The sequence below is a fragment of the Phyllostomus discolor genome, chromosome 8 (genome assembly GCF_004126475.2).
Source record: "Phyllostomus discolor isolate MPI-MPIP mPhyDis1 chromosome 8, mPhyDis1.pri.v3, whole genome shotgun sequence".
Classification (NCBI taxonomy): domain Eukaryota; kingdom Metazoa; phylum Chordata; class Mammalia; order Chiroptera; family Phyllostomidae; genus Phyllostomus; species Phyllostomus discolor.
In genome coordinates, this window is record NC_040910.2 from 101,141,351 (window position 1) to 101,153,867 (window position 12,517).

A 12,517-nucleotide genomic window follows, 5' to 3' on the forward strand; every position below is an offset into this window, starting at 1 on the left:
TGATGCTTCTGGGATTCAGTTTCTTCCGCAAGTTGAACCAGATACCACCTAAGGTCTCTGCTAGCTCAAGTGATCCAGGCTTCTATGGTCTGAGCAACTAGCAGTCAACCTTCAACCCTTCCCCTCACCCTGATCTTGGCTTCACCAGCACCTCCTACCCTTGTGTTTTCATCTTGGTCTACCCATCAGCCTCCCCTGCCTCTCTCTCTCCTCTCCTGTTTCTTCTCCAAAGCACCAGAGGAACCATAAGGCTGGCTGGGGGCTCAGGGTCATTCAAAAGGTGAGTTCCCCAAGCCGTCCTCCTTCCTGAAATGGGGAACACAGGATCGGCCCAGGCTGCCACTCAATTAACTAGCACCAGAGCTGGCCAGGCTAGCCACTGGTTAGAGCTGTGGTGTGGGGCCAGGCCATTGGGTTCTGTCTTCAGCCTTGAGGCTGCAGCACCATCTCCTTTGGCCCCAGCCTTCTTGTGTTGCCGTTGGAGAGCCCTTCTCCAGCTGCTAACCTCCGAGATCATGGGGGGAGCCCTGGGCCATCCTCGCCTTCTCCCAACTCCCTTGAGGCATTGAGGGTTTGCCCTTCCTGGCCCCTCACGACATGTGGTTCCTGCCACACAGCCCTTGAATAATAACCACAATATTCCTAGGACATCATGGTTTGGGTTGTTCTCACTAGAGCAAGAAAATGGAGGCCTCGAGACATCTGGTAGTGCCAGAGGCCAGGTGCGCTCCACATCTCCTGAGTGCCGGCTCCTTGCACGCAGTCCCCTTGGCAGGATGCACTTCCTGTGTCCGTAGCCCTGGCGCTCATGCCCCCAGCCCGCCTTCGGGCTTACTTGGGCTACGCTGCCCCCTAGGCCTCACCTCCCTTTGTGCACCTCGAAAACTCTATTCATCCTTGAAGATTTCACTCAAGCCCTGTCCCCCAAAGCCTTCCTTAAACCTCCCTCACCCCAATCCTGGGCTAAGGGACCCTTCCTCTGCACAGCCCTTCCTCCCAGTGTAGTATTCGTAGATTGTCTCGCTTACCTCTTCCAGAGATGGTGGCCAGCTTAAGGATAAGAGCCAAGTCTTGTTTATCACCGTATCAGCACCCAGCACAAGGCTGGGCAAAGTCCGTCCTCGGGAAATGTTTGTTGACTGACTAAACAGTGATATAGTAGGTGATTAGACAGATATGAGCAGAATAGAAATGATAGGTCAGGCCAGGTAGAAAGGGTCAGAAAGCCCTGGGTACCTAGCAGCAGGCAAAACTGGGAAAACAAGTATTTTAGGACCTTGCCCCCAAGGTGACCTTTCCTCCCCCAGCATATCACTGGCTGTGCACTTCAGACCCTCCCCTGAGCTTTCCTCCCCTGGCGTGTCCCCCCCTCACGCAGCAGACTCCCTGAGAGGAGGAACAAGGACGCGGGGGAATAGCCTCAGAAGACTGCCATACAAGCCCCTGCACGACCACTCCCTTAGGCATTAAGCGCACAAGTCGGTGAGGTTCTGCCCGGCAACAGATAATCTTAGAAACAAGGCCTGGGGGCTGTTGACCTCAGAGACAGAGTTTCGGTGAAACTGGAGGTAACCTCCAGCCCCAGAAAAGCAGCAAAGCCAGGGCTGGCACCTGGACCAGCTGTGAAGGCTAATGAACGATCCCCCTGCCCTGGCTCCAGCCAATCAGCGGAGGCCAAGACCCTGTGGAGACACCCCTGGGAAGTTAATGAATCCTCTGTTGAGAACCTCCCCTGAGACCTCCAGATAAAAGTCCTTAAGACAAGGACCCAGCCCTGGCTGGTGGGTCGAGTTGGTTGGGCATTGTCTCACAAAGAGAAAGGTCAACGTTTGATTCCCATTCAGGGTACAAGCCTGGATTTCGGGTTCCATCCCCAGTTGGGGCTCCTGTGGGAGGGAATCGATCGATGTTTCACTCCCTCTCTTTCTTCCTCTTCTTCCCTCTCTCTAAAAACAAATAAATAAAATCTTTAATAGATTTATTTATTTTTAGAGAGAGACAGAGGGAGGGAGAAAGAAAGGGAGAGAAACACCAATGTGTGGTTGTGTCTCGCATGCACCCTACTGGGGACCTGGCCTGTAACCCAGGCATGTGCCCTGACTGGGAATCAAACCAACAACCTTTTGGTTTCCACGCCAGCATGCAATCCACTGAGCCATACCAGCCAGGGCAAATAAATAAAATCTTTAAAAAAAATAAATAAAGTCAGTAAATATGCCCTGGGGTGAGGATTAAAGAAAAAAAAAGACAGTAACCCAGCTCCTTCTCTCTCTGGAGTACACCCAAGCCTTTCCCTGTCTGCTCCTCCCAGGAGCATTTTCTTTGCCTTTCCTTCCTCTAAACTCCAAGCGCCCTTCTTTCGCCGCTGGAACTTGTTTTCTGAGCCCATGCGACCCCGCTGGCTCACTTCTTCCACCTCTGTGACTTTCTCAGTGAACTTTCTCTTGTATTTGAGTCTTGGCCCTGAGTTCTTAACCAAACCCAAGGACCAAGGTCTAATGTCTGGTGCTGTTCACCATTAACATAAGTATCTCATACCCTAAGAAGAAGTCATAGGTGAGACATAGGTGAGTCACCGCTGTGACACTGCTGTGGCATTAGGCACAGTCCCAGGGGTGGGCACTGCCCACTCTGCTTTTGAGTTTTCAGAACCAAGATGTTCCCAGCTGGAGACACTGAAGGAGGCAATAGAGACCTTGTGGGTTGGGCTGCAGCAGAAAGAGGGAGAGGACCTGCCCCGGCTGATGTGCCCCAGCTGCCCTTCCCCCTCCCCGGCTGCCTGCAGCTCCAGGCAGAACAGACAGAGCGTGTTGCTGTGCCTCCCCTGCCCGAGAGCCTCCCAGGGGAACCCAGCACTGGGGATTTCCTGGCAGGGAGATGGAGAGATAAATGATTGTAAGGTATAGCTCTGAGCAGGAATGACAGCAAAGAGGAGAAAGCAGAGCAAGGCAGGGACAGGGAGACCCAGGGAGAGGAAATGCTACAAAGGAGAGGCAGGTGGGAACTACCAAGCGGGAGGGAAGGGGGATGGCCAAGGCACGTTGCTAGCTCTCCCCTCCAATCATTGCCTGATTCCTTTTAACCCCTAGTGTCTACTTGAAGGCCTGGAGCACCCCAAAACCAGTTTTCAGTTCCCAAACTCCAGCCTCCTCCTTCCCTCCTATTTCCTCCAGACCCCAGGCTGGTGGGGGCCGCACGGATCCCACTCAGCCTCAGCAAGGCTGCCTCTCAGCCCCCAGCCTGCACTCGGTCCGAGCTGACATACGTGTGAGCACTGGCTGCTGTGCCCGTCTCGGGAATTTCCAAGGCAAGAAGAATTCATTAGCTCCACAGGCCACAGTCAGAAGTTCCCATACCTGGACCAAGGCTAGGACACACAGTTTCAAAGTTCCCTTGCAGAATTTCCACCTGAGTGTGTCACCTCCTTGGTCTGCCTTGCTGTGCCCTCGGAGCAGGGCAGCGGCCAACATCTAAACTCACTTTGTTGTTGTTGTTGTTGTTAATGGTACATTTTTCCTAAAGATTTTATGAATTTATTTTTAGACAGAGGGGAAGGGAGGGAGAAGGAGAGGGAGAGAAACATCAGTGTGTGATTGCCTCTTGCATGCCCCCTACTAGAGACCTGGCCTGCAACCTAGGCATGTGCCTTGCCTGGGAATCGAACCAGTGATGCTGTGGTTCGCAGGCCAGTGCTCAATCCACTGAGCTACACCAGCCAAGGCCTAAACTCACTTTTGAGTTAATTCCCCTCCTGGCAACCACTGTCCTGGTCCCCTGGACTTAGACAGGGATCCCTGGGCACCACAGTTAAGCACTAGGATAGCTGGGCTTCTCCACACACAGACAAGTCCTTCAATGGGCCCTGTGAGCCTGTTTCTGCTTTTGGGGGGCATGGTATGCAGAGCACCTCTCCATGGAAGGTGTCCATCGGTGCTGGGGTCCTCTTCTTGGCTCGGCCCCTCTGCAGAGGGAGCACTGGGTGCACTGGCACCAGGTGAAGGTGACTTACGTGTTCTGCTTCTGGTGCCTGATGCCCTCCCTCCACTGCCATCGCCAGCTCCACAGGTGGGGCCACTCAGCTGGCCCAGGAGAGCAGACAGGAGGCCGTGGGCACCAGGCTGTGATGGGAGGGGCTCAGAGTGACAATGGAGGAAAAAATGCTTAGAAAGTGGGAGAGGTCTGGGTGGGGCAAGGGAAACAAAGGGGTGGAGGAGAAAGAGGTGCCCTGAGGTTCAAGGGTGGCATGATGTTGGGGAAAGGTGGTTCCTGGAAAACAGGGCGGTCACAGAGCCTGCTTTGGCCAGCCCTGGGACAAACACCTCTGCTGACAGACACCTTTTTTTGTGGCTTAGCCTCTCTCTCCATGCCAGGTGGATGGCTGTGGGCTTCTCTGAGTCCCTGAGCGTGCAAAGCTGGGAGTTCATGTGTGCATTTCTGTGAACACAAGTGTTTTTGTGCCCTGGCTGGTGTGGCTCAACAGATTGAGCACCAGCCAAAATATCACCGGTTCAATTCCCAGTCAGGGCACACGCCTGGGTTGTGGGCCAGGTCCCCAGTTGGTGGCGTGTGAGAGGCAACAGATCAATGTTCTGTTCTCTTCCCCTGTTTCTCCCCTCTCTCCTCTCTTCCCAGTCAGGGAACATACCTAGGTTGCAGGTTCAATCCCCAGTCAGGGTGCATGTGGGAAGCAACAAATCTGTTTCTCACATCAATGTCTCTCTCTCTCCAAAATCAATAAACATATCCTTGGGTGAGAATTAAACAAAAAAAAAAATCCCAGCTCTGCCATTTCCTGACCATGTGACCTTAGGCTAACGTCTCTGAATCCAAAGCCTCACGGGAAAATGAGAGCAACGGTACATCGCTGGCTGGGGTGTTGTGAGGAGTGGGTGAGAGACTGCAGCTGAGCCTCAGACTTGGTTTAGCGCTAACCCAGCTCACTCCTCTTCCCAGTCCCCTTACAGCTAGACAGACCTTTTCCTGGAGTCTGGGGGCAGCGGAAGCATACGCAGCCAAGCCTGAGGTGGGAGCCTGCAGCTGTTGACATACCTTCCTCGGAACCCCCAGGCAGGAGGCTGAGAGTGCAGAAGTGCCAGGGTAGATGCTCTTACCTCCAAAAGCCCCACGTCCCTGAAGCTCCTGGCAGGTTCCAGTTCTATCCCCTTGGGGGCCCTAACCTAAGACCTGCCGCCTCCAGGAACCCTTCCCCGCCCCCAGCCTCCTCGGACCCCTCTACTCCCTGCCCCCAGTGCCCCGGCGCAGAATCAAAAAACCACCCAGACAAGCATCGGGAGGGTAGCATCGCTGTTATTATTACTACCGTTAATAAGATCCAGCAGAGTCACATTTCCATTTCAAAACCCTTTTAATGGGACACAGCAGTTTCCATCATCCAGAAAGTCTTTACATTCTTTGGGGAGATGCCACAGCCCCTCCCCCACCAGACATTCACTTGGACTCTGGGGGGAGGGGTCTTGGGCTAGAATGGAGGGGACAGGGCGGCAGCCCAGCTGTCTGGCTTTATCTTGGCCCCGAATCCTCCAACCATTAGAGGAAAAAAGAGGTCCAGAACCCCTTCCCCAAATTCCCCAGCCTTACTAAGGAATAGACAGCTACAGAATTCTGTAAAAATATAAAAGCTTAATCTGCCTGCCTGGGTGACAAAACTAGGAATTTTATAGTTTTGCTTTAAAAAGGGGGGGGGGCTGCTTTTACATACAAGCACCGTCCCCTCTCCCCGCCCAGGGGGGACAGAGAAGAAAGAATCTGATGTTACTACAGGTGTTTGGGTCAAAGCCCAGGAGGCTCAAACTAGGTGTTGGCTGTAAGGTCTGGTGTCATTCCTGTCCAGGTTAGGAACCACGAGGTCGGAAACATGAGGTTGAAAAAAGCCTCTGGCTTCAACACCTAGCAGTCTGGCACGCCACCCCCCCCCCCCCAAGTCTCACCCGCACCCCTGCTGTCCCAGGTTAAGACAGCAGCGGCTGTGAGGGAGGGCTGCCAGCCACTGTTGAGGTTTCAAGCATCCCGGGGTTTGAAGGTGCTGGGCATGTCCAGGGGAGTGGGTATGGGGTGGGTGTTTGTGGGGTGCTGGCAGGGAACAGGCTGGTTGAGCCCGTGGTTGGTGCCTGTGGCGCTGCCTTTTGGCACCAGGGTTTCAGAGAATATAGCCCATGGTAGCACCAGAAAGGAGGTTCTGGGCCACGGCACCAGCCCCTCCACCTCTCCCCTTCTTCCTTTCCCTCCCACCTCCGGGCTGGTTCCCATGGCGCAGGAGCAGCAGGCCCTGTAAACACCTTTCAGGTACTTATTCATCACCCCCAGGGGCCCGACTCCCTATTCGGCAGCCTGGCTTCCTGACCCTACCAGTTCCACAGGGGTGGTGGGGGGGATGCGCACAAGAGCCTGCTGTTTATACAGCTTAATCCCATTGCCTGCCCTCACAGGCCAGTGCCGGCAGTGCTGGCCAGCGCCGCACTCCCTGCCCCCAAAGTGGGAGGCTGGAGGCCGGACCACTCAGGTCATGCCCGCTGAAGCCCAAGAAAAGAAAACCCAGAAGCACACCAGCCCACGGCTCTGATTTCAGCAGCCCAGGCTCAGACTCAGTTGGCCCATTAACTAGAACAGCTTCATTATGCCGATTTCCAGCTTTCAATGCGTGGCTGATAGCTGTCAGCAGAAATAAGAGTTAATCTGGAATTACATTAACAGAGCTGCCTGGCTCAGAGGAGGCAATAAAGCTCTGACAGAAGCCGGAGCAGATCCTATCTGCCCAGGCTTCCCCTCGCACGGGGGCTTCTCCCCTCCTCCCCGGCTCCAGGGCGGGGGTGGATGGGGGGTGGGGGGACTGAAAGGTTGCAGCAGCCCTGGGGAGAGGCACATGGCTTCTCTCACCCTCAGACATGGACACACACACACTTACATACTCACTCATATGTGCATACATATACAATCATATGCACACTCATTCATGCACTGATACATACACTCACACACATATACCCATTTATACACACACATCCATACACTCATACACTCACTCATATACACACATGCATTTACACACACACATCCATACACATCCATTCATCTACAGACTCACACATCCACACTCACAAACACACACCTACGTGCAGAGGCAGCTGGGACCGCTCCCCTCCCCACCGCCCACACCCCTCCTCCAGGAGCCCCGCTCCAGTGCCGTCTGGAAATGCCTAACTGTTCCTTGTGCTTTTACTCTGCGCCGTGATTAACTTTTTATTTTGGAAAATTACTTTATTATATAGATATAGATATGTATGTATGTATATATAAAAAGGTTCCATTTCATTTGTAAAATCTTATTTTTTTTTCTCTTTTTTTTTCCTACAGAAAATGATGACGAGGTTCAAGGAGAAAATAAGTTACATTGCAGTTTCCAAAATGGTTCTCGCTCTCCGCGGAGGACGGGCCACCGTCAGGGCTGCGATGCACTCGCCGTCCCAGCTTGTGCTTTGCAAGAAGAGGGAATATAACTAGACGGGTGGTTTTAGGTTAAAATAGCCAAGAGACAGACGCCTTCGCCTCAAAAATATTCTGAGACACATAAAAGTAGAAGGAAACAAGTCTCTTCAGTCACAAAATGTCGTACATCCCGCATATACTAGATTCAATTAATTTAATAAAATAGAATATACATAGAGATTCTGCACAAACGTATTGCTTTCTCCCAACAGCTCCTGGTGTCGGGAACCTCAGCTACACTGGGCCTCTCCTTCTGTCGGGAGCCCGGGCGGTCAGGGCTGCCGCTTCCAGCCCTCTGGAAATCCTGCTGTCGCCAGTGCCCAGTGCCACTGAGGCAGGGAGGAGCCCCTCCTCGGTCTCCACGTGGGACTTCTGTCAGGAATATAGCCCAGGAGGAGGAGCTAGGATTTGGCACCCAGTGGAGAAAGGTGAGTGGGAGTGTGGGGCAGGACTCAGGGGTCCAGGTCTGCTGGGTCAGAGGGTAAACCGGAGACACCCAGCATGTCTTTCTTTGGGGAGGGCGAGGCAGCCATGCTGTCAGGGGGGCCAGAGGCCGAGAGATCCTTGGAGTCGCTGGACGGAGCCCGCCGCCGGAGGCAGATGCCAGGGCTGGGTGGGGGCCGAACACCCTGGCTCTCTGGGGGGTCTATTGAGATACTGGGTGGGCTGAGTTTTTTCTTGGGCCGGCTCCCTGGCCCCCCGAGAGGTGGCCCTCCGAGGCTAGAAGGGCCGGGGTCCAGGTGGGCTTGGGAGCCGCTGTCCAGGCAGCTGACAGCGATGGAGTGCCTCCTCTGTTCCTCCAGCCAGGACGCGGGCCGGCGCCGGCAGCTCTGGGCCTCCACACTGTAGCACTTCTTCAGGTCCCGCGCGGACGGGGGCTCCTCCTGGCTGCCGACCGCCAGGAGGTCTCCTGAAATCCAGCTCAGCTCCGTGTCCAGCTCTAAGCTGCTCCTGGCCTCTGGTGGGCTTTTGCCCCAGGTGGGCTCTGGGCCCGGGCAGGGGACCGGCGGGTGCGTGTGCTTCGAGATCTTGCTCTGGCTGCGGGAATGCTGCTGCGCCTGGGTGCTCAGCCGGCCCCAGAAGGAGGAGGTCCGGGCCAGAGGTGGGGAGGGCCCGCTCGCCTCTGACAGCAGGTCCTCCCTGCTGCCCAGGCCCTGAGCATCCAGGGAGTCGGTCCTTATTGCTGCCTGTACAGGGTGGGGGGGGAGGCTCAGCCTGAGGGTTCCTCTTCCCCATGGACTGTCCCACCACTCAAGCCAGACAGCCCTCTCCCCCCCACTCCAGGAAGCTGCAGGACCACCCCAAACAAGGCTACAGTATTTGCTCATGTTAGGAGATGGGGGCCATGTGCAGCCTGTCCTTTAGCCTCCCCCACTGCCCCCCAAGCCTGCAGTTTTCAGTCCTGGGGACACAGGAAAGCGCCGGGCCAGCTCTGCTCCCCAGCTGGCTCCTTCAGGCCTCCCTGCCTCTGCCTAGGCTCTTGGGCCTTAAGCACCCTTCAGCTTTATGGGCTCCGGTCCTGCGTGACGTAGTACCCGGCAATCTCTACCCTCAGATACAAGGGCCCCCTTCCTCTTCTTTGTGCCCTGCCGCCCCAGGCACAGGAACATCCCAGCGCTGGGACTTTAAAGCTCCGAAGGGTGTGGGTCTCTGCGGTCAGACCCTGAGTTCTGGAGGGCAGGGCTGTCTTGTTTGTCTGTGTCCCCAGGGCCTGGCACACGCAGGCTGCTCAGGGAGTATCTGCAGGATGGACGAGGGTAGGGTGGAGCAGATCCGCATGTGGCTATGTGCACACATAAGGGCACACACAGCATGGGCCGTGGGCTTGCCGCTGGGGGACAGACAAGCCTCCCCTGGCTACAGGAGCCTCTGCTCTGTGCTCCTGGAGTGTGGGCTCTGGGACGCAGGCACCTACAGTGCCTCGAGCCTCTTCGCTAGGCCTGGACGTACAGAGAATAGGGAGGCGGCTCTGAGTCGAGGAAAGGGAGCCAGAGACCTGGGCTCTATCTCCAACTTCTCAAGTGTCCCTGGGCCAACTCAGCCCCTCTGGCCTCCGGGCCTCCTCCTGGAAACAAGGGAGGGGGCCAGCTCCAAGAGGGCACAGCCCACTTCCGCTTTGCCTGGCACCGTGTCCCTGGGACCTGGGGTGGCACGTCACTGGCTCATAGTAACTGTTTGCTGGGAGAATGGAAAGGGGCAGCTAGGATCTGTAGCAGAGAGGCCAGCTCCCAGGCCCACGCCCACCTCTCCGCAGCTGCTCACCTGGCGCCTAAGCGGCCTCTGAGCCAAAGGGGAGCGGCCTGGAGGGGGCAGCTTGGGGATGGTGCTCCAGGAGGGGGTGCTGTGGGGCTGGAGCAGATGGGGTACATCTTTGGGAAGCTGCAGGATATAGTTGGTGTCTGCTGGTTGGGAGTGAACAGACAAGACAGAGCCTGTGGGGGGTGGGGGTGGGAAGGAGGACGGAGAAAAGGTGAAAGGTCGACCAGTCTGGTTCCCACCAGAGGCCCCTCCCTCCTCCTCTCCCTCCCCTACCAGGGCCTCCATCCTTATCACAGAACCCTCACCCTGGTTTGAAAGCCGCCTCCCTCAGGCAGGGGCTGGATGCCCCCTTTCGGGCTGGGGGTGCTCCTCAGAAGTAGGAGACAATCTATTTTACTGCCTCACTTTCCCCCTAGGTCAAGGAAGGGGTCCCCAGTGAGAGCCCCGCTGACCTGCCACAGTTCCGGTACCTGACTGAGCTTTGGGGAGCCCCCAGCCCCCGTGTCCAAGGGACCCCTCGCCAGCGTTTCCGTCCCGGCACATGTAGCTGTCGTTGGGCAGAGAGTGCGTCCGGCTGACCCCAGACTTCCGCACAGTGAGCAGGTCTGGTCCCAGCGTGCCAGGCACCTCCTCCGGGTGGGGCACCATCTACAAAAGAAAGAGGGAAGGGAGGTGGGAGGAAGAGGGGGCATCTAGATTGGGTAACTGAGGCAGAGCTGGACAACAGAAAGCAACAGCCCCCCTCTGCCACCGCCCAAGGCCCTGGCCCCACCCCCTTCTCGGGCAAGGTGGTGATGGGATGAGTGTGGTGGGGCAGAAGGGGCAGACACACGGAGGAGGCCTCCACACGTGGGGAAGGAAGGAGGTGGGGGGAGGCCCTGGCCCCAGGAAACCATCCACACTGCAAACCTTGGAGCCTCCGGGTGGGGATGGCGGAGGGGTGAGGAAGTGTCCAGGGGAGGGAGAGCAGCCCCCAGCCCCCAGCCCTGCAGGTGGTTCAAGAGCTCATTCTCAGGGCCCCGCGGAGAGGGGCTGAAGAGCCACACATGAGAATGGAAACAGCATCCCCCTAACCCCCACTGCCGGGGCCGCTCGGGGGGTGGGACTGGGGAGTGAGGGAGGACCCTCCCAGCAATCCGGAGACTTGGCAGCCGGGAACTGCCTGCCGAGAAGAGGCGAAGTAGCCACCCCATTCTTCAAGGCCGCCGCGGCACTGGCACACAGTATGGGCACGGGCTGAGCTCATACGGGTTGGATGACAGATGAACACTAGGGGATGTCACAGCGGGCTTCCCCACCTGTCTCCCCGCTTGCCTTTTAATTACACAATGGGGGAGGGCTGGCTAGTACAGGTGGGGGTGGGGGGACGAGGCCTGGGAACTGTGGACTCAGGCCCTCCCTTCGTGGACAGACTGGGGGTTAAGGGATTTTTTTAAAAATCCATTTCTAAGAAGGGCAGTCATCGGCCTTTGACCCCAGCCAAAGGGAGACAAGGTTTGCTCCCAAGAGATTTCTCCACCCCTCCATCTGTTCCTCATTCTAGGGGAGGCTGTAGGGTCCCCACATGGGCCCAGCCAATGGAGCACCCCGCCAGGCCTGAGAATGGCTGTGTTGAGACAGCCTGGATCCTTTGCTTCCCCGGCCCCCCAGCCCAGGTTCCACGTCTGCACCCGTCCCAAGACCCCTAGGGACCCCCAGCCTGTGGTCAGCACAGAGCCCTGCTGTGAGGAAGGGGGCCCCAGTTTTCTCTTTAAGTCCCGCAAGAAAGGAGAAGGGAGGGAGGAGGGGGCTGCTCATAGTCAGACGGGGCTAGGAGTCGGGCGAGGGTGGAGATGCTGTCAAAACACAGAAGCCCCCCAGGACACAGGGACACACAGGGACAGGGACAGAGGAGACGGAGACGGCCCCCCAGGTAGAGAAGGGCAAGGTGGTGGCAGCGGAGATGTGGCTCTCCCCCACTACATGGTGGCGGGTGGTGGAGGGTGGGGGCGGGTGGGAAGGAGGGGTGCAGGGAGGGGGAGGGCTGGCTTGCACAGGGCTCCAAGCTCATAGGCAGGCCCCTTGGTCAGCTGCCTGATGCCGCCTCTGTTTGGGGCTGGGCCACTCCTGGGTGTCTGCTTTAACCCTTTCATGCTGCTGCCGCTGGGCTCTTCTCGGGCAGGCCCCACTTTAATTTCATCTAATTTCTGTGTCCACAGTGGGGGACCTGAAAGACCTAACAGTGCCTGGAGCACCGGGTGCCTGCTGGCTGTGCCTCTGCATTGGGGGCCTGGGGGCAGAGTGAGAGGAGGGGGGGGGATCTGGAGCCCTGCAGCCAGCCCAGCCCCTGGGGAGGCTGAGGGGCAGTGAGGGGCTGTGCATGTACATTGCTCTCCGGGGCACTAAGTAAGAGTGTGTGAGTGTCATCAGGCAAAGAGTCATCCGTCAGAGCTAGAGAGCAGGACGGTTCAGACACAATCTCTGACGTCAGAGACAGAGCCTCCATCTCAGCTAGAGGGATCTAGACAGGGAGAGAGATGATCAGGCATAAGAAACCAGGACAGCGCGCACCCTCGCGTGGGCACGCACACACATGCAACGCACACGCACACGTACACAGAGCCCCTCGTCCCCCCCTTTCACAAAGCACAGGGAGAAAAGGCCTCCCTTCTCTCTCCCCCCACCCGCTTCCCAAGTAAACTGAGAGCTCCTCCCCTCCCCGCACTTCAAACCCTCCAAACCAGCTCTGATCAGAGAGACTGCAGCAGGCACCAAA

The 12,517-nt window shown here is 56.9% G+C and overlaps 1 protein-coding gene across 21 annotated transcripts in view; it reads right to left on the reverse strand.

Moving 5' to 3' along the window:
- Positions 1-7,355: 7,355 nt before the first annotated feature.
- CACNA1G (calcium voltage-gated channel subunit alpha1 G) overlaps positions 7,356-12,517 on the reverse strand; it is a 61,879-nt gene continuing 56,717 nt past the window's right edge. For 13 of the 21 annotated variants that reach the window (XM_036033745.1, XM_028522146.1, XM_028522139.1 and 10 more), the window contains 3 exons: positions 10,233-10,410; positions 9,766-9,935; positions 7,956-8,690 (listed from right to left, as the gene is read on the reverse strand). In XM_036033745.1, coding sequence (XP_035889638.1) covers positions 7,956-8,690; positions 9,766-9,935; positions 10,233-10,410 — 1,083 coding nt within the window. Of the gene's footprint in view, positions 8,691-9,765; positions 9,936-10,232; positions 10,411-12,127; positions 12,263-12,517 lie in introns of all 21 variants that reach the window. The other 8 variants (XM_036033742.1, XM_036033739.1, XM_036033740.1 and 5 more) reach the window with 3 other exon arrangements.